Consider the following 20633-nt stretch of genomic DNA (forward strand, 5'->3'; position numbering starts at 1 on the left):
AGTAAGCAGCACAGAGTGCAGAGGTCAGTAGTATGTAACACAGTTCAGATTTCATGAGCAAGTAATGCAGAATGCAGAGGTCAGTAGTATGTAACACAGAGTTATGAGGTCAGTAGTATGTAATGTAGTGTTCAGAGGCCAGTAGTATGTAACCCAGAATAAAGAGGTCAGTAGTATGTAACAGTTCAGATTTCAGGAGAAAGTAATGCAGAACGCAGAGGTCAGTAATATGCAACAGAAAATTCTAAGGCCAGAGATAAGTAACCCAAAGTTGAGAGGTCAGTACTATGTAACACAGAGATCAGAAATCAGTAGTATGTAACACAGAATGCAATATTCAGTAGTATGTAATGCAGAATTCAGAGGTCAGTAGCATGTAACACAGAGTTCAAAAGCAAGGAGTAAATAACCCAGAGTCCAGAAATTAGTAGTATGTAAAGTAGAGTTCAGAGGTCAGTAGTTTGTACGGTATAGTTTAGGGGTTGGGAGTTAGACTCCATTCGCATGGGCATTTATCCATACTGTGAATCCCAGTGGAAAAAAGTCTACACACTTTGTGTGTCCAGCCATGATCACTGCAGCTAAACTATGGCCATGTGAACACTCACAAATAACTGTGGCCACTGACAGCTTGTCATTGCACTGTAAGAGCTTGGTGACCACTGCTATTTGCACAAATCTGTCAATCCCATCCACAGAAATCCGAACAGTAGATCCTTGTCACTGGCATTTGCAGCATGGCTAAATGCCTGTGCGAATGGAGATTAAGCTGCACAGAGTGCAAGGGTCGGGAGAAAATAATGCGGCATGCAGAGGTCAGGCGTAATCAAAGAAAGCCACACCTCCATTATTTTTTTTTCTCTTCAAATCCCAAAAGCCTTACTGCCACTTGAAGAGATATACAGCAAATTGTTTCATGTATACCTGTTAATACACCTGAGATCTCTCGCAGCTTCACTGTTCTATTATACAACTTCTATACAATATCGGGCACCTTGAACATATTCTTCCATGCAAGCACTATCTTGCAGTCTGTGCCACCACAATAACTGTACCACACAACCTTTATACTTCAGAGATATCCCCCGCCAGTCATTCAGTGAATGGGAGAAGGTGAGAGGTGTACCCTAACTGCTGAATATGTCTTTGCCTGGCTATGCTTGTACAACATACGTGCAACATTTTAATTATTTTTATATAAGTCAGAATGAGGTGTCTAAACTTCATATACATTATTTTCCCAAAATGATTTGCCAAATATAGTCATGTAGTATATAAGGTTGAAAAAAAACATAGGTCCGTCTAGTCCAACCTATGCTTGTGTGTCTGTAGGTGGGGCCAGGGGCTGGGGTACCCAGTTGTAAGGGAGTACACAGATACAGACTAAGTTGTAATCTAAAATCGTTTATTGGGTGATATGATTAACAAGGTTAAGTCTTGGTAATGAAACGCGTTGGTGCATGGCATATCGGTAACCAGAAGCGGTCTGCAGTCTGTGCTGTCTTGGTGAAGTACACAGAGCGGCTGGCTTTTTGCTCTGTACAGCGATGCAGTGCTTCTAGCTCAGTGGGATTACCTAGATCAGGGGTAGGCAACTTGCGGCTCTCTAGCTGTTATGGAACTTTATGGAAACTTACATTTCCCATGAGGCATTGCAAAGATTACAAAACTGACAGTTACAGCTATGACTTGCAGAGGCATGATGGAACTTGTAGTCCTGCAACAGCTGGAGAGCCGCAGGTTGCCGACCCCTGACCTAGATGCAGGGAGTGTTGTTGTTACCTAGTGGCTTGTTTAACCGCTTGCCGTGTTTTTACTGCGGCAGGGCGGCACCTGTGCGCACAGCGGCGTCTTTTAACATCGCTGTGCAAAACAGGTAGGGGCCACGCGAGGAGCGTGCCCATCATACCCATCCCGCCAATCGTGGCAGTGGGTGTCCGTCACCGGCTCCCGGTGGGTCATTTCCTGCCGGGGGCTGGCGATTACAAGTAATCACTGACAGATAGCATGGCTGCAGTGTTTACATTGCAGCTCTGCTATCTGTCAGTTCAGAGCACGCTGAACCTGAAAGAAGACTTTATGACTTTATCTCTCGGGATCAGCGTGTTCCTGTGAAGCACACACCCCCACCCACTAGTAAACACTCCTCTCACACAGTTAACCCTTTCATTACCTAATAAAAGTTCACCCCTTCCTCCCCAGTGCCATTAGTACAGTGCCAGTGTTTTTTTTTTTTGCACTGATCACTGTATTGGTGTCACTGGGGATGTCAGTGACCCCCAGTCAGTTCCCCCCCAGTGTCAAAATGTCCGCCGCAGTCCCACCATAAGTCGCTGATCACTGTCATAAATCGCTGAAGACCGCCAAGTCACTGATTGCCGCCTTTATTTTAGTATAATAAAAAAAAATCCCAGTATCTTTCCCGCCATTTGTAAACGCTATACCTTTCACGTAAACCAATTAATTTACACGTATTGGGATTTTTTTTAGCAAAGACATGTCGCAGAATACATTTTGGCAGAAATTTATGACTAAATTTGATTTTTACATTATTTTTACTAGACATGTTTTATAGCAAAAAGTCCAAAATATTGTTTTTTTCTCAAAATTGTCAGACTTTTTTTATAGCGCAAAAAATAAAAAACACACAGGCGATCAAATACCACCGAAAGAAAGCTCAATTTGTGGGAAAAAAGGATGTAAATTTAATTTATGTACCGTATTGCATGACCGCACAATTGTCCGTTAAACTAGCGCAGCGCTGTATAGCAGAAAAATGGCGTAAATTGCAGTATCTATACCATAGTTTGTAGACACTATAACTTTCACACAAAGCAATCAATATACACTTATTGGGATTTTTTTTTACCAAAAACATGTAGCAGAATACATTTTGGCCTAAATTTAAAACTAACTTTGAGTTTACTATATATTTTTTATAGCTGAAAGTAAGAAATATCGTTTTTCTTCAACATTTTTGGTCTATTTTTGTTCAGCGTGAAAAATAAAAAGCGCACAAGTGATCAAATACCACCGAAAGAAAGCTCTATTTGTGTGAAAAAAAAGGACGTAAATTTTGTTTGGGTGCAGCATTGCATGACCGCGCAAGAGTACCCAAACTAGCCACATCCCCACTGCCCTATAGCAGAAATACTGCTATAGGGCGGCAGGGGTGCGCGGTCACGGCTGTCAATCACTGGGTCCTGGATGGTAATTATTCACCACCGCCCGGTGATTTACAACGATCACCGACGAGGAGGAGGACTGTTTTGTTTACTAACAGTCCTCCTGCCTGTCAGCTCGGGCACACTGCTCTGGATGGCTGTGCACAGCACAGCCATCCAGAGCAGTGTGATTACAGTGAATCACACACACACAGCCCCTAGTAAAACACTCCCTGCACACAGTTAATCCTTTGATCGCCCCTCGTGTTAACCCCTTCCTGCCCCGTGCCATTAGTACAGTGTCAGTGCTTTTTTTAGGATGTCAGTGACACCAAGTCAGTTCGCCCCAGTGTCAGAATGCTCGCCGCAGTCCCACAGTTCTGCTGTAGGTTTCTGATTGCCACCATTACTAGTAAAAATAAAAAAAAAAATCCCAGTATATATATATATATATACCGCCATTTGTAAACGCTATAACTTTTACATAAACCAATAAATAAATAAATTTACACGTATTGGGATTTTTTTTTAGCAAAGAAATGTTGCAAAATACATTTTTGCCTAAATTTATGACGAAATTTGATTTTTTCATTTTTTTACTGGACATGTTTAATAGCAAAAAGTCAAAAATATTGTTTTTTTTCAAACTCTTTCAAAATTGTCAGTCTTTTTTTTTTATAGCGCAAAAAATAAAAAACACATAGGCGATTAAATACCACCAAAAGAAAGCTCAATTTGTGGGGAAAAAGGACGTAAATGTATTTTGGGTGCAGCGTTGCATGACCGCGCAATTGTCAGTTAATGTAACGCAGCGTCGTAATGCAAAAAATGGCCTGGTCAGGAACGGGGGTAAATCCTCAGGAGGGCAAGTTACATAGTTACATAGTTAGTCTGGCTGAAAAAAAGACAAAAGTCCATCCAGTTCAACCATTAAAACAAGAAAAAAAAAAGTTATAATCCTACACCCACAGTTGATCTAGAGGAAGGCACAAAAACCCAGCAAAGCATAATCCAATTTGCTCATGCAGGGAAAAAAATACCTTCTTGATCCACGAGAGGAAATCAGATATTCCCTGGATCAACTTTACCTATAAATGTTAGTATCCAGTTATATTCTGTGTATCCAAGAAAGAATCCAGGCCTTTTTTAAAGCAATCCACTGAGCTGGCCAGAACCAACTCTTGAGGGAGTCTATTCCACATTTTCACAGCTCTCACTGTGAAGAAACCTTTCTGTGTTTGGAGATTACATTTCTTTTCCTCCAGACATAAAGAGTGACCCCTTGTCCTCTCTGATGACCTCAGGGTGAATAACTCTACACCGAGTTCACTATATGAACCACTGATGTATTTATACATGTTGATCATATCCCCCCTTAATCTCCTCTTCTCAAGAGAGAATAAATTCAGTTCCTCTAATCTTTACTTGTAGCTGATCTCCTCCATGCCTCGTATCAGTTTGATTGCCCTTCTCTGTACTTTCTCCTGTTCCCCAATGTTCTTTTAGTGAATTGGTGCCCAAAACTGAACTGCATATACCAGATGAGGTCTTACTAAGGATTTGTACAGAGGTAATATGATCTCTCTCTCTCTGGAGTCTATACCTCTATTAATACAAGAAAGGATTTTGCTTGCTTTAGAAACCGCAGCTTGGCATTGCATGCCATTATTAAGCTTGTGATCTACCAGAACCCCCAGATCCTTCTCCACCATTGATTCCCCCAGTTGTACTCCCCCTAGTATGTATGATGCATGCATATTCTTAGCCCCCAAGTGCATAACATTACATTTATCAACATTAAACACATAGTTGCCCAATTAAACAGTGCATTGAGGTCGGCTTGTAAGTTGAAGACATCCTGTAAGGACGTTATTCCACTGCACAGCTTGGTGTCATCTGCAAAGACTGAATTTTTCCAGACCCTATATCATTTATAAATATATTAAGTAAGGGTCCCAACCTTGGGGTACACCACTGACAACCCTAGACCATTCAGAGTATGAATCATTAACCAATACTCTCTGAATACATTCTTTTAACTAGTTTTCTATCCATTTACATACAGATTTTTCCAAGCCCATAGACTTTACCTTACACATTAGCCGTGGGTGGGGAACTGTGTCAAACGGTTTTGCAAAATCCAAGTATATCATGTCCACTGCCACCCCTCTGTCCAAGGTTTTGCTCACCTCCTCATAAAAAGAAATCAGATTTGTTTGTCAACTTCTGTCTTTCATGAATCCATGTTGTCTGTTGCCTAAAATATTTTTTTCCAGCAAGAACTCATCTATGTGGTCTTTTATTAAACTCTCCAGTATCTTTCCAACTATCAAAGTTAAACTAACAGGTCTATAATTACTTGGTAAAGATTTTGACCCCTTTTTAAATATAGGCACCATATTGGCCTTACGCCAAACCAGTGGTACTATGCCAGTCATTAACGAGTCCCTAAAAATGAGAAACAATGGCTTTGAAATGACAGAGCTCAATTCTTTAAGGACCCGTGGGTGTATGCCATCCGGTCCATATGCTTTATGCACCTTTATTCTGTCTAAATATATTTCTAAATGTGGATCATCTGGAGCTGTGTCAATAAAGTCCTTTGTTCCTACCTCTGAAGAAGTGCGTGCGCACGAAACGCGTCAGGTGGGACCCAGGACGCCGTTGACACTAAGCCGCCGGCGCCACGAGGAGGCCCGGCGGCCATCTTTGTTATCAAGGGGTCAGTGTGTTTCATCCATATCTGCCTATACCCTGTTCATTGTGCACAGATGTTTTATAAATAAAGCCATATCTACTATCTACTACACTATGAGTACTCCCCTGTGTCTCCTGTGAGGAGCTTCTTGCCTTTTCACAGCCCCTCAGGATCTTCTAGGACGGGGGAGACTTTTCTCAGATTGGCATCCTTCTGACCTGCTGGACCACACTTTCACCACATGAGGACGCAGGACATCTACCTTTCCCGGCTATTCTTCTGACCAGATCCGAGTGGAGAAGGCGATCTCATAGGATTTATACACACATGCGTTTTAATTTACGCTTTCTGGTTAGTGTAAATTTCCACCATTTGCACTAGGAATCACGGAGCACTCCTTTCACCGGACTGTGTTTATCACTCTTAAGCGCTGCATTTATATATTTATGTATTGTGGGACTTCTTATGCGTTTTCCTATATGTTCAGCTGCTGCCACCAGTATTGAGCGCTTACTGTTTATTCTATTCTACGTTTTTATATATAGCCCAAATCCGGCTCCCCCCACCCCCACCCAAAAAAAGTCCCATTCCCCTGCTTTTAGATAATTTATGTTTGTCCTAAAAAATTACTTATTAGTAATTGCTTGCTGGTCTCTCTTGTTTAATATTGTTACCTTCCCTCCCTTGACATTATGATGCTGGTCCTAGGACCCAGTGAGGACCCAGGTGATAGCCAATTGGCAGTGCCCCCATCACAGGATAGGCAATGCAAGAAGGACCCTCTTGAACTGCTGCATAGAAAACCCTTTTCAAATGGTTACAAATCTACAACAACATTAAACAATGCACCTTACCTTTTGTGTACCTGATTTTTTGTCAGTGACCTCAGTTCTATAAGTGGATTTATCATATGGACCCTTTTTTCTCTAATAAAAGTTCCTTGTCAGGCTCCACTCCATGAAATTTTGCATAGGCTTAGAAATGCATTGTAGAACACTTATGACATACAGGCGTACCTCGGTTTATGAATTTAATGCGTTCTGCAGGACTTTTTTCGTATTGCAAAAAATTCGTAAACCGAAATGCAGTTTCCCATAGGAATGCAATTAAAACTAATTAATCCATTCCGGAGGTCAGAAAAAAAGTAAAAAAAAAAGTCTTTTATCTGTTCAAAACTCTTTATAACGTGCACTTTAAAGGCATAGTACTGTAAAGGGACATGATTGAAAATGCATTGAAAACCAATTAATCCGTTCGTATTGCGAAAAAAACTCATAAACCAAGACATTATTTTCAATTTTCAATCGTAAGCCAAAAATTATGTTAACCGAGGCGTTTGTAAACCGAGGTATTAGTATTATTATAATACAGGATTTATATAGCGACAACAGTTTGCTCAGCGCTTTACAATATAACGGGAGACAATACAGCAACAATACAGTTCAATACAAGAGGGATAGGAGGGCCCTGCTCCTTGGAGCTTACAAGGAGGGAGGGGCTAGTGGTACAAAAGGTAGTAACTGTGGGGGATGGACTGGTTAGAAGAGTAGAAGATTCCATTATTAGCTGAGGGCAGGATAGGCTTCCCTGAAGAGATAGGTTTTCAGAGATCGCCTAAAAGTGAGCAAGTAGGCGATAGTCTGATAAATTGGGGTAGAGAGTTTCAGAGGATGGGGGAAGCTCTGGAGAAGTCCTGGAGATGAGCATGGGAGGAGGAGACAAGGGAGCTAGAGAGCAGGAGGTCTTTTGAGGAACGGAGAGGACGGTTTGGGTGATATTTGGAGACAAGATTGCTGATGTAATTTGGGGCAGCGCTATAAATGGCTTTATACGTTATTGTTAGTGTTTTGAATTTTATCCGTTGGGCAACTGGGAGCCAGTGGATGGATTGGCAGAGAGGGGTGGAGGACACTGAATGGAGGCCAGTGGAGGGATTGGCAGAGAGGGGTGGCAGATACAGAACGGTTAGTAAGGTGGATAAGTCTGGCAGCAGCATTCATGGTAGACTGAAGAGGGGATAGCCTGCGATTCGGTAGTCCAATGAGGAGGGAGTTTCAATAGTCAAGACGAGATATAACAAGGGAGTGAATAAGTTGCTTAGTGGTTTCCAAGGTTAGGAACGGTCGTATCTTGGAGATGTTGCGGAGGTGAAGTCTACAAGATTTGGACAGCGATTGGATTTGGGGCTGAAAGGACAGATGGGAGTCTAGGATTACACCTAGTACCCTGGCATGAGGGGAGGGACTGATGGTTGTATTATTGGTCTTGATGCAGAAGTCAGGGGAGGGGGCACGGGTTGGAGGGAGTACTAAGAGCTCAGTTTTGGAAAGATTGAGTTTGAGGAAGTGAAGTGACATCCATGCTCAGTACAGTGGGTTTTTTTTTACGGAGATAAAATGTAGCCCATTATTTACAATGTGCCTTTGCACACAGGCGTGTAAATAAGTGCCGCGTATTGCACGCAAATACGCGCCAATGCGCACATGTGCTTAAATATGTGCAAAACAAGCGCTTGAATTTACGTAAAAAAAAGTAGATGCTCAAACATTGTTGCAGAGTGTTGCAGATCCCAGGATTTCCAAACAAAGCCTGTCTTATATTGATAAGCACCAGATTAGGTTCTTATCACCTACATTTTATTTCACGTATATTTCATTAGAGCAACACACAGCTGTGTTATTCTTATGATTTTTCACTAGCCGACTGAAAGCAGTTTATTGAACATCTAGGTGGTTTGTGTGCTGTTTTGCTAAGCTCCACATTATTATGTCCACAAGCCCTATTATGTCACAGTCTATCGGCCAAGAACCTTTGTGGAGTGATTTTCAAGCCTCCTAGGAGTTGTGTAACACAGTGCGGTGTCTGCTCCTATTTGCTGCTCAGATTAAAGTTGCAAGAACCTATGAATGTCTTTCTACCGGTATCAATTGAAACTGTTACAACCACTAAGCAGAGCTCAGAGGAAAAACGATTTTCAGTTGTTCTGCCTCCTATTATATCAGAAAACAATAGAATATAAGAATACAGTATTAGCAATCTGAAATTAAAGTGGAGCTCCATCCAAAAGGGGACGTTTTGACAGGTACCTGCGCTCCCCCAACCTTCCCCCTGCCAGGTCCCAGAAGATTGCGGGACCATACACAAAACACACCGAGCCTCAAGCATGCACACTGGGCAATTAGCTGTGAAGCTACAAGCTGTCGCAGGCAGGTGCCCACAGTTGAGATGTTGGTGCCAGGGACAGAACACCGCTAGAAAGAACACATTGCTGGATCCTGGGACAGGTGAGTGTCTGTCTATTAAAAGTCAGCAGCTACAGTAGCTGCTGATTTTTAACAAACACAAATATGACTGGAGCTCCTCTTTAACCACTTGCCCTCCAGAGGATTCAACCCCCCCCCCCCTCCTCCCCCTTCTTGACCAGGCCATTTTTTTTATTTTTTGTGATACGGCGCTGTATTACTTTAACCAGTTCCCACCCGGCCAATAGCACAAAGGCGGCCGGGGGAGCAGCTCATCCCTCCGGGTGGACGCCATATGGCGTCCTTTCAGACATGCGCAGTGCGCCTGCCCGCAGGGCCGCTCTGTGGCGTGATTTGTACCTCGAACACGGCCGATGACAGATCTGTGTACCAGCCCCGTTTCCAGTACCATATGACCTGCTGTGACCAATCACAGCAGGCCACATGACAGTTGTATACAATGGATGGCTTCCTTCCATGCCATCCATTGTATACAAGTGTGTCTAGATAGAGAGAAAACAGGTGGTGCACACACCTAGTGCATTATCCAAGGTTTATTGTAGGAGTGAAATAATAAAACATACTCACAGATGAAGCATGTATCTAAAAAGCATAGAAAAATGACAATGGCCACAGGCAGGCAAGGTGTTCTCACTGTCAGTGCGGTCAAATGGCTGACGCGTTTCGGGGACGAATCCCTTTCCTCAGAGCTGATGACCAACCTCTGATGCTGATGTATGATGAATGGAAAGTAAGAGCCTCGCTGTTGATGCCTGAGTGGGATGGTGTGGGAGTGTGCTTTATGCCTGTGGGGAAATGGCTCAAGTGTGCCTAGCTGTGACTGGTCACAGAGATCACATGCACAAGCTGGGCCAATCACAGCCCAGCTGTGTCATGTAATTAGCCGTGGCCAAATCACAGCTAAGCACAAAAAAAAAAAACCCTGAATGAATCGCTATAATTCTGGTAAATGCTTGCTTAAAAAGAAAAATACTGATCACTTCCCCAAAGTAGTACAATGTTACTATGGTAACATTATACTACTTTGGTCATCGTGAAATATGAAAAAAAATCTTAAAAACAGAGAAAAAAATTTAATAAAAAATTTAAACTAATAAAAAAATAAAAAAATTTTTTTTACCCCCTTCTTGCCCAGGCCAATTTTCAGGTTTCAGCGCTCTCACACTTTGAATGACAATTGCCTGATCATGCAACACTGTACCCAAACTAAAAATTTTTAAATTTTCTTCACACAACTAGAGCTTTCTTTTGGTGGTATTTAATCACCACTGGGGGTTTTATTTTTTGCTAAATTAACAAAAAAAAGACTGAAAATTTAGAACAAAAATCCATGTTTTTCTTTGTTTTTGTTATAAAAGTTTGCAAATATATAATTTTTCTTCATAAATTTAGACCAAGATGTATTCTGCTACATGTCTTTGGTGAAAATAACCCAAATTAGTATTTATGATTTAGTCTGTAGGAAAGTTATAGAGTTCACAAACTATGGGATATATCTGAAAATTGATCAATCCTGAAGTACTGACGGCCATTCTAATTTCTTGAGGCCAAAAAATGTCAGAACAGTACAGATATCCCCCAAATGACCCCTTTTTGCAACGTAGACAGTCCGACGTATTTCATAACAGGCATGGCGAGTTTTAAGTTGTAATTTTTTTCTCATAATTTTTCGGAAAATGAAGAAATTAAAAAAACGATTTTCACTATTTTTTTTTACATAGTCACCAGTGCAGTACAGTGTCATCATATAACTGGCATGGCTGTGATCAGGGACACTGACTGGTGACAGTACGAAAAAAAAATGTATAATTTATTATTATTTATTATTTTTTATTACATTTTTTAAAGATTTTTTTTCATATTTCACTATGACCAAAGTAGTATAATGTTACCATAGTAATATTGTACTACTTTGGGGAAGTGATCAGTATTTTTTTTTTTTTTACACAATTTGCTTATAGCAATAAATTACTTTGCTATAAGCAAGCATTTACCTGAATGAAATTGATTAATTCAGGGGTTTTTTTTGTGATTAGCTGTGATTTGGCCACAGCTAATCTCATGACACAGCTGGGCTGTGATTGGCCCAGCTTGTGCATGTGATCGCTGTGACCATTCACAGCTAGACACACTTGTATACAATGGATGGCATGGAAGCCATCCATTGTATACAACTGTCATGTGACCTGCTGTGATTGGTCACAGCAGGTCACATGGTACTGGCAACGGGGCCGGTACATGGATTGTCATCGGCTGTGTCCGAGGTACACAGCCGGTGACGGATCGTGCCGCGTCCATTGGGAGGGACGAGGTGTTTGCCTGGCCGCCATCTGGCTATAGGCCAGGCGGCAACTGGTTAAACATGTCCAGTAAAAAAATTTTAAAAATATAATTTCGCCATAAACTTAGGCCAATATGTATTCTGTTATACTAGTTATGGCGGCTATCAGCGACTTATAGCGGGACTGCGGTGGGCATTCTAACACTAGGGGGGAACTGACTTGGTGTCACTGACATCCCCAGTGACACCAATACAGTGATCAATGCTAAAAAAAGCACTGACACTGTATTATTGGCACTGGGCAGGAAGGGGTTAACATCTGGGGTGATCAAAGGGTTAACTGTGTGCTGTTTTACTATGTGTGCTGTGTGTCTGTTTCACTGTAAGCAGGGAGAGATCTGTATTGTTTACATACAGGTCTCTCCCGTGTTGGAAATCCTCGGAGATCGCTGGGTGCCGGCGAGGACCTGGTGATTGATAGCCGAGGCTACAAATGGCAGCGCAGGTAGGGCTACCCTACCCGGAGGTGCAAAATCATATATATTTATATATATATACATGATTTTGCACACCCGTGTACAGTGAAGGAAATAAGTATTTGATCCCCTGCTGATTTTGAATGTTTGCCCACTCACAAAGAAAGGATCAGTCTAAAAATCGAATGGTAGGTGTATTGTAACACTGAGAGACAGAATAGCAACAACAAATTCAAAGGAAATGCATGTGTAACAAATTATGCACTGATTTGCATGTTCCTGAGGGAAATAAGTATTTGATCCGCTATCATTCAGCAGGATTTATGGCTACCAGGTGTCTTTCATACAGGTAACAAGCTAAGATTAGAAGCAGTCTCTTAAAGGGAGTGCTGCTAATCTCATGTTGTTACCTGTATAAAAGACACCTGTCCACCATGGCAAGGACCAAAGAGCTGTCCAAGGATGTCAGGCACAAGATTGTAGACCTACACAAGGCTGGACTGGGCTACCAAACTATCGCCAGCTTGGTGAGAAGGTGACAACAGTTGGTACAATCATTCGCAAATTGAAGAAACACAAAACAACTGTCAGTCTCCCTAGGTCTTGTGCACCATGCAAGATCTCACCTCGTGGAGTGTCAATGATCATGAGAACAGTGAGGAATCATCCCAGAACTACACGTGAGGATCTTGTCAATGATCTACAGGCAGCTGGGACCACAGTCACCAAGAAAACAATTGGTAACACACTACACCGAAAGGTCCCCCTGCTCAAGAAGGCATATGTCCAGGCCCGTCTGAAGCTTGCCACTGAACATCTGAAGGATGCAGAGGAGGACCGGTTGAAAGCGTTGTGGTCAGATGAGACCAAAATCAAGCTCTTTGGCATCAACTCAACTCGCCGTGTTTGGAGGAGGAGGAATGCTGCCTATGACCCCAAGAACAGTATCCCAACTGTCAAACATGGTGGTGGAAACATTCTGCTTTGGGGGTGTTTTTCTGCTAAGGGGACAGGACAACTGCACCGCATCAATGGGATGATGGATGGGGCAATGTACCATCAAATCTTAGGTGAGAACCTTCTTCCCTCAGCCAGGGCATTGAAAATGGGTCATGGATGGGTGTTCCAGCATGACAATGACCCAAAACACATGGCCAATCAACAAAGGAGTGGCTCAAGAAGAAGCATATTAAGGTCCTGGAGTAGCTTAGCCAGTCTCCAGACCTTAATCCGATTAAAAATCTGTGCAGGGAGCTGAAAGTTCAAGTTGCCAAATGTCAGCCACCAAACATCAATGACTTGGAGAGGATCTGCCAAGAGGAGTGGGCCAAAATCCCTCCTGAGATGTGTGCAAACCTGGTGGCCAACTACAGGAAACGTCTGACCTCTGTGATTGCCAGCAAGGGATTTGCCACCAAGTACTAAGTCATGTTTTGTGAAGGGGATCAAATACTTATTTCCCTCATGAACATGCAAATCAGTGAATAATTCGTTAGACATGCATTTCTTTTGAATTTTGTTGTTGCTATTCTGTCTCTCAGTGTTACAATACACCTACCATTCGATTTTTAGACTGATAATTTATTTGTGAGTGGGCAAACCTTCAAAATCAGCAGGGGATCAAATACCCATTTCCTTCACTGTACTGGAATTTAAATTTTTTTATTTTATTTTATACTAGTAATGCTTATAGAGACTTAGTGGGACTGTGATAGTGCGGCGGGCATTCTGACACTGAGTGGGAACTGATTAATTGCCACTGATATTACCAGTGACACTAATACAGTGATCAGTGCTAATACTATACACTGTACTAATGACACTGTCTGGGAAGGGGTTAACATCTAGGGCCAATCAAAGGGTAAACGGTGTGCCTAACAATGTGTAATGTGTGTAATATGTGCTGCTTTTTGTTCGCTGCTTCCGTATACAGAGCTCTGTGTTTTTAATAAACACAGGGCTCTGTACTGTCATTCACTAAACTGATCAGCAGGTCCCAACCATAAATCATTGGCTGGGACCTGCTGACCAACATTTGGGCGGCAAGCATGCGCACCCGCTATCCGGGAATGCTGGATTATGTAGATGTATGTGATCCAGCATAGCAGGGCCGCTCTGCTGCAGTAAAAGTGCGCTAGGCGGTCTTCAGGCAGATTTTGATTATGAAAATAGGTACTGATATTTATTTTTTTATTACAATATAAAATAAATACAGTGCCATCATGCATATACATAAAGAAAAGGATTAATAAACAGTATAATAAACAGTATTTTATCACTTTACCTTTATAAAACCCTATTCTGGATGGCTCAAAGCTATGCTGTTATGTTAGATAATATGTATTTTTTCATCTAAGATAGGATTGTTAAATCAATGTACGTTTTCTTAGGTGCTGATCTTACCCTCATTTCATGTTTATAAAAACACGATATTCTAGAGCTAGCTTGCTGCCCATGAACGTAGACCACAATATTGTCAGGTTGGTTTAACATGGCTCTATCCTGTGTGTTTCATAAGCCACATAAATTGTAGATTTAATGAAAAGGCTTTTGGTCATGCTGAGCTAGCTGGCAGTGCTCTGTCATTGCATGCCCTTGGTACGTCAGGTATTGCTTGCATTATAACTTATCCCCAGCGTGACACCAAACTTATTAAAAACAATAGTCAGTACTATGCAGTGATCTTTGGAAAACCAAGGAAACCATTTTTACTCACCACAACTTTGGTAAGATATTTCAATGTCATTCAGCTTGCAGATTGTGTGTCTGGGCCATTCCTTCATTTCTCCCAGACACAGGTAACAGACTAAAAGACAGATGGCAAAAGTCTTCATTGTGCAAAACTGTTCTTTTCTTATCCCCGTCAGCTGCTTTGTGTCAGCCTCCTACTCATCTGTATGCAATTACAGGCAATCGCTGGAACTATTTTGATGTCCCCTACAAAAATCAAGAATTATAACCGTGATGAGAAAAATCAGACTTGGGTGTATGTAGAGTACGTAACAAAATGAATAAAAGGCTATAGACCAGCATGTTTTCTTGTTCCTCATTCAACACTGTTTCACTTCCTAATTCAGTACTTTCACTTTCACATCCCTTATTTACACTTTAAGAGGAAAAGTACACACTTTTCTTCTCAAGTTTGTAATGCTGAGGACTAATGTCATTCCCTTATATTAAAGTGTATGTATAGCTGTAGCAAAGTGATTCTTAAAGTGTTACTAAACCCACACCAGTAAAGTCAGTCTGTATATGCTGTAAAGCATACTTGTTATACTCACTGTGGATTCTAACGGGTTAATCCTCTGTGTTAATTAAAAATGCTGTTTGATCCTGACTTCTCTGTTCCTCCCCTTCTTTCAGTGTCTCCCTCTTATCTCCTGATAAGACATATCGCGTGGAGTCACTCTGCACATGCCCAGTTTGGTGTGTATTGATAGTTTTTTTTTCTTCTTGGGAGAGTGCATGTGATCAGCACAGGGCCAATCAGCACTGTCCAGACAGAGGTCAGGGATTCTAGAGCAAAATGAAAACTCCTCCTGCAAGCTTTAACATGTGCTCTGCTGAACACTGATATAAGTCACAAAACTGGTATATCAATATTGCTAGTAGATAATACAATTAATAATACTGTAGAAATCCAGGGTAGGTGCTAAAACCTTACAGATCCTCTATATATACACTAGGGTTCTCACATAATAAATATTATGGAATACAATTCTCATAAAGGTATATTCAATAATCAAATAAGATAAAAGTCTTTGTCAGCTTGTATAGAAATAATCTTGTCCATCCGTGTGCTCAAAGCAACAATAAATGGAATCACCAATAGTGAGGAACCATCACCTCCAGCCTATCACCTGATGAATAGGCCTACTCAGTTTTGGTCTAATCGCAGCTAATCACTGCTATTGAAGCATCCTGGTCTTCCATGACACCTCAGCAGTGCCATAGGCTGATAGCTTCCATGCCACGCCGCATTGAGGCAGTAATTGCTGCAAAAGGGGCCCAAACCAAGTACTGTGTACATATGCATGCCTATACTTTTCAGAGGTCCAATATTGTTCTATGTACAATCCTTGTTTTATTGATTGCATGTAATATTCTAATTTTCTGAGATTGTGGATTTGGGGTTTTCATGAGCTGTAAGCCATAATCATCACAATTATGACAAATCATGGCTTGAACTATCTTGCTTTGCATGTAATGAGTCTATCTCATATATTAGTTTCACCTTTTAAGTTTCAATACTGAAATAAATAAATTTTTGCACGATATTCAAATTTTTTGAGTTTCACTTGTATATATATATATATACCGCCATTTGTAAACCCTATAACTTTTACGTAAACCAATAAAGAAATAAATGTACACGTATTGGGATTTTTTTTAGCAAAGAAATGTTGCAAAATACATTTTAGCCTAAATTTATGACAAAATTTGATTTTTTAATTTTTTTTACTGGACATGTCTAATAGCAAAAAATCAAAAATTTTGTTTTTTTTCAAACTTCTCAAAATTGTCAGTCTTTTTTTTTTATAGCGCAAAAAATAAAAAAACGCATGGGCGATTAAATACCACCAAAAGAAAGCTGAATTTGTGGGAAAAAAGGACGTAAATGTAATTTGGGTGCAGCGTTGCATGACCGAGCAATTGTCAGTTAAAGTAACGCAGCGTCGTAATGCAAAAAATGGCCTGGTCAGGAAGGGGGGTGAATCCTCAGGAGGGCAAGTTACATAGTTAGTCTGGCTGAAAAAAAGACAAAAGTCCATCCAGTTCAACCATTAAAACTAGAAAAAAAAAGTTATAATCCTACACCCACAGTTGATCCAGAGGAAGGCAAAAAAAACCCAGCAAAGCATAATCCAATTTGCACTTGCAGGGAAAAAAATTCCTTCCTTTTTCAGTTGCATTACTGAAATAAATTAACTTTTGCACGATATTCAAATTTTTCGAGTTTCACCTGTATTTACTCCCACTTTAAGCTTGTTTAGTTATGCTTTAAAAATTAAATATTGAAGCTAATTGGTTGCCATGCACAGCTGCTCCAGATGCTGGCTGCTCCTGTCTAAATCCCCCTCATTGTTTTTGTGCTACATTCGTATGTACATGTACGTGGAGCAGGGCTTTTAGAATTTTTTTGCCTGCTTTTTTTTTATTCAAGTGGAATTCCTGCCTAAACCTAACTTTGTTTAAAAAATGCCCCTCCCCCTACTGCTACCTATATTGCCAAAGCTGTTTAAAAAAAAAAGTGTATACATACCTATAATCATCCCATGCCAGCCCAGTTATGTCACCCTCTGTGTCAATGAGTGGCGGGAACACATGACAACATCCGGGCTGGGAATTCTGGAAGCAGTAATGCCACCATAGGCTCCCATGTCCCAGCTGTTACTGGGGCTCCCTTCTTCTCTGCAGCCATCATTGACTAACACAGGGGAGCCACAGCTGGGGATCACGACTTGACCGGAGCAAATTAAAATAGGTAAGTGCATAAAAACAAAACAATCACCGCGCAAAAGGAACCAATACAGTAGTGTAAAATGTGAGAAAACCAGCAGCACACAAAGGTACAGGGCATACCAAATAAACATATAATACAAAATATATGCCGCGCTACAAAAGTGATCAATAAGGAAAGATCAAATATGAAAGGATTGCTATTGAGATTTTGGGATTGTTTTATACTATCCGGGCATATCTCTACAAGAATGTGAGTTTCACAATTTTGAAATAAAATGTGCCTATGGATTCACACTATGTGAGCGTTCTTGCTCCTTCCTTTCTATCTTTTCTGAGCAATATCAAGTATATTTGAATCTGAGGAACATGGAATGCCTACCAGAGGGAAGCTTTTCAACATACCCTCTCCATTTAAGTGTGCTCTGACTTCTCTATTGCTGAGACTCACACTTATTGGGGTAAAAAAAATAGAGATATATAGTTGACACATATTGCAATACATGTTATGTAAATATCCCTGTTTTTTATTGCAAAGTTCGAAAGGGTATATACCAGTGTGCAGAGGGTTCCTTCAGAATTTCTAGTGTTAATATGTGGTTACACCCCTTTAGCACCTGATAGATAAATGCATGTACAAGCTATTGGGATTTGAGCACAGGTATATCTTATTTGTTGCATTGTGGGTCAGTAGCCAGACCTAAATGTAGTAGCTCTCCCCCACTTTGTATCTGTTTGCCCCATATTGGCATTGTGTCCACAGTAGCATTTGCGTAGGCACAGCAGAGTAGGACTGGCCATAGAGGGATTACTTTGAAGCAGCTGGCCAGCTTAAACATGTATTGCAATATTAAAGAAATAGCAAACCCAGATACTCCTGTACTTAGGGATGGACTCATACAGTTAGGACCACAGCACAAAATTCTTGGGATATGCATGCCTTGCTACCCTCAAAAGATCGGGGAATTCCAAATATACTGAATAGAGACAAAACAAACAGAGGGTGCACTGGCCTAGTGCATTAGCTTAAAAAATGTGTTTATTAAATGTTAAAAGTAGGTATTGTACTCACAAAATGACAATACAGTCAAAGGCACATCGTGAAGGAACAGCTCTCTCCAATCCGTACTACGTATCTGTCCGTAATGGGATCTCTGGACCTCCAACAGGCTGATGCATTTCGAGGACTTGCCTATTCCTCAAAGGGCTCTAGGCCGGTGCACCCTCTGTTTGATCATGCATTGCAATATGTGTGAACTAAAAATCTCTATTTTGTATTGCAAAATTTGCTGGAAAGGGTATATAGTAATGTGCAGAGGGTTCCTTCAGAATTTCTGACTTTTCATTGGTGTACAACTTATATGGTAAAGATGGATTGCACCTAAATGGAAGGGGGTTTGCTATGCTGGGAAAGAGGTTTATGGGAAGGCTGCAAGAGTATTTGAATTAGGATTTAAGGGGGAGGGAGAATTCAATTATAATGGGGCAGACAGGTCAGACAGGGTTAAGTCCTTATTGGTGGGTGGATTGGAGAAAGATGGGGGCTATGGCAGGTGATAAGAAGGTTCCCATGTTGCAAGCGACCATTGGAAATGGTACTATTAGTACTACAAAAAAATATGCAAAATATATGTGCAAAATGTGACAATGAATTAAAGTGTTTACCAGAAGTCTGTCAAGCAAAATAGGTGAGTTGGAACCTTTGGTGCATAAAGAGAACTATGATTTTATTGGTATTCCCAAATCATAGCTTCATTCTTAACATGACTGGGCTATTAATATTCCTGATCTATACTGGACGAGGGTGCGTTTCCCTATGCACCATCTGGCCAATTGATGAATCTAAAATATAACCTTTATTCAAATATATAAAACATGTATACTCAGCTGTAATTTTTTACACATTTTCTATATATTTGAATAAAGGTTATATTTTAGATTCATCAATTGGCCAGATGGTGCGTAGGGAAATGCACGCTTGTCCAGTATAGATTTGTTATTTGCCAAAGATGATGATTTACAATTAGGGCTTAGTTCAATAGTTTATTAATATTACTGGTTATGTTCTCTTTCAGAGATACAGGGTAAAACGGAAAGCCGGTGGTGTCTATCTCTATGTGATCTTAAAGCGATTGGGAAAAAGGACCTAGTTGATGGAGAGTGTGGTAAGGCTGAATCATTATGGAAGGAACTGCTTATGGGTGTGCATATGACAAAGTTAATAATTGGAGAAGGTTATAGGCCACCAAGTGTTAATGAGGAGGTGGAGACTCAGCTCCTTGCACAGATAGAAAGGGCTGCAATAGTTAGCACCGTGATGATAATGGGGGATTTTAACTATCCGAAAATTGACTGGAGTAGTGGCACTGCTGGAACTGTTAAAGAGCAAAAATATATAAACCTATTACAAGAGAATTTTATGGTACAGTTCATAGAGGCCCCAACTAGAAATGATGCTCTGCTGGACCTGGTAATCTTTAACCATTCAGAGTTTATTACTAATTTTCATATAAAGGAGCATCTGGGTAGCAGTGACCATAACATGATTTCACTGAATATAAGCTGTAAACAACAAGCACATACTGGAAAGATAAAAACACCTAAATTTAAGAGAACAATTTTTCCAAGGCTGAGAGCTGCTCTCCAAGACCTAAACTGGGAGGGAATATTTGTATCAAAGAACACAGAACAGAAATGTGAATTCCTCAAAATGAATTTATGTGAACACACTGCTAAATATATTTCCATGGGCAATAAGTTTAAAAGGCTAAAAATAAATCCTATGTGACTCACATCCAGAGTTATAAAAAGCTATAAATAATAAGAAAATAGCTTTTAAAAGATATAAAAATTAAGGAACACTATCATCATTTAAATAACAGAATATATCATTTAAAAACAATCAACAGATTTCAAAAGAGAGTAGGACAAACCCCCCAAAAATTCTTCAACTTTCAATTTGTAAATATTTGCAACACTCAATTTTGCAAAAACGCTTGACACAGTTCCCCACACACAACTAATGTGTAAGGTAAAGTCTACAGTATTGGAAAAAGCAGTTTGTAAATGGATAGAAAGCTGGCTGAAGACTATTTGGAGAATAGTGGTTAATGATTCATACTCTGAATTATCTAAGGTCACTAGTGGGTACCAGGTTCAGTGCTGGGACTGTTACTTTTTAATAATTTTTTTTAAATGATATAGGCTCTGGGAATAAAAGTACCTATTCAGTCTTTTCAGATGACACCAAGCTGTACAGTGGAAAAACATCATTACAGGATGTCTCCAACC

General features: G+C 40.6%; 1 protein-coding gene across 1 annotated transcript in view; it reads right to left on the reverse strand.

Annotated features, from left to right (window-relative positions):
• LY86 (lymphocyte antigen 86) overlaps window positions 1-14907 on the reverse strand; it is a 32514-nt gene extending 17607 nt beyond the window's left edge. The window contains exon 1 of the mRNA XM_089682197.1: window positions 14599-14907. Coding sequence (XP_089538323.1) covers window positions 14599-14716 — 118 coding nt within the window. The 5' untranslated portion in view covers window positions 14717-14907. The remainder of the gene's footprint in view (window positions 1-14598) is intronic.
• Window positions 14908-20633: the final 5726 nt, after the last annotated feature.

Source organism: Staurois parvus, unplaced genomic scaffold (genome assembly GCF_062004578.1).
Source record: "Staurois parvus isolate SC_StPar_1 unplaced genomic scaffold, SC_StPar_1.0 ptg000287l, whole genome shotgun sequence".
Taxonomy (NCBI): Eukaryota; Metazoa; Chordata; class Amphibia; order Anura; family Ranidae; genus Staurois; species Staurois parvus.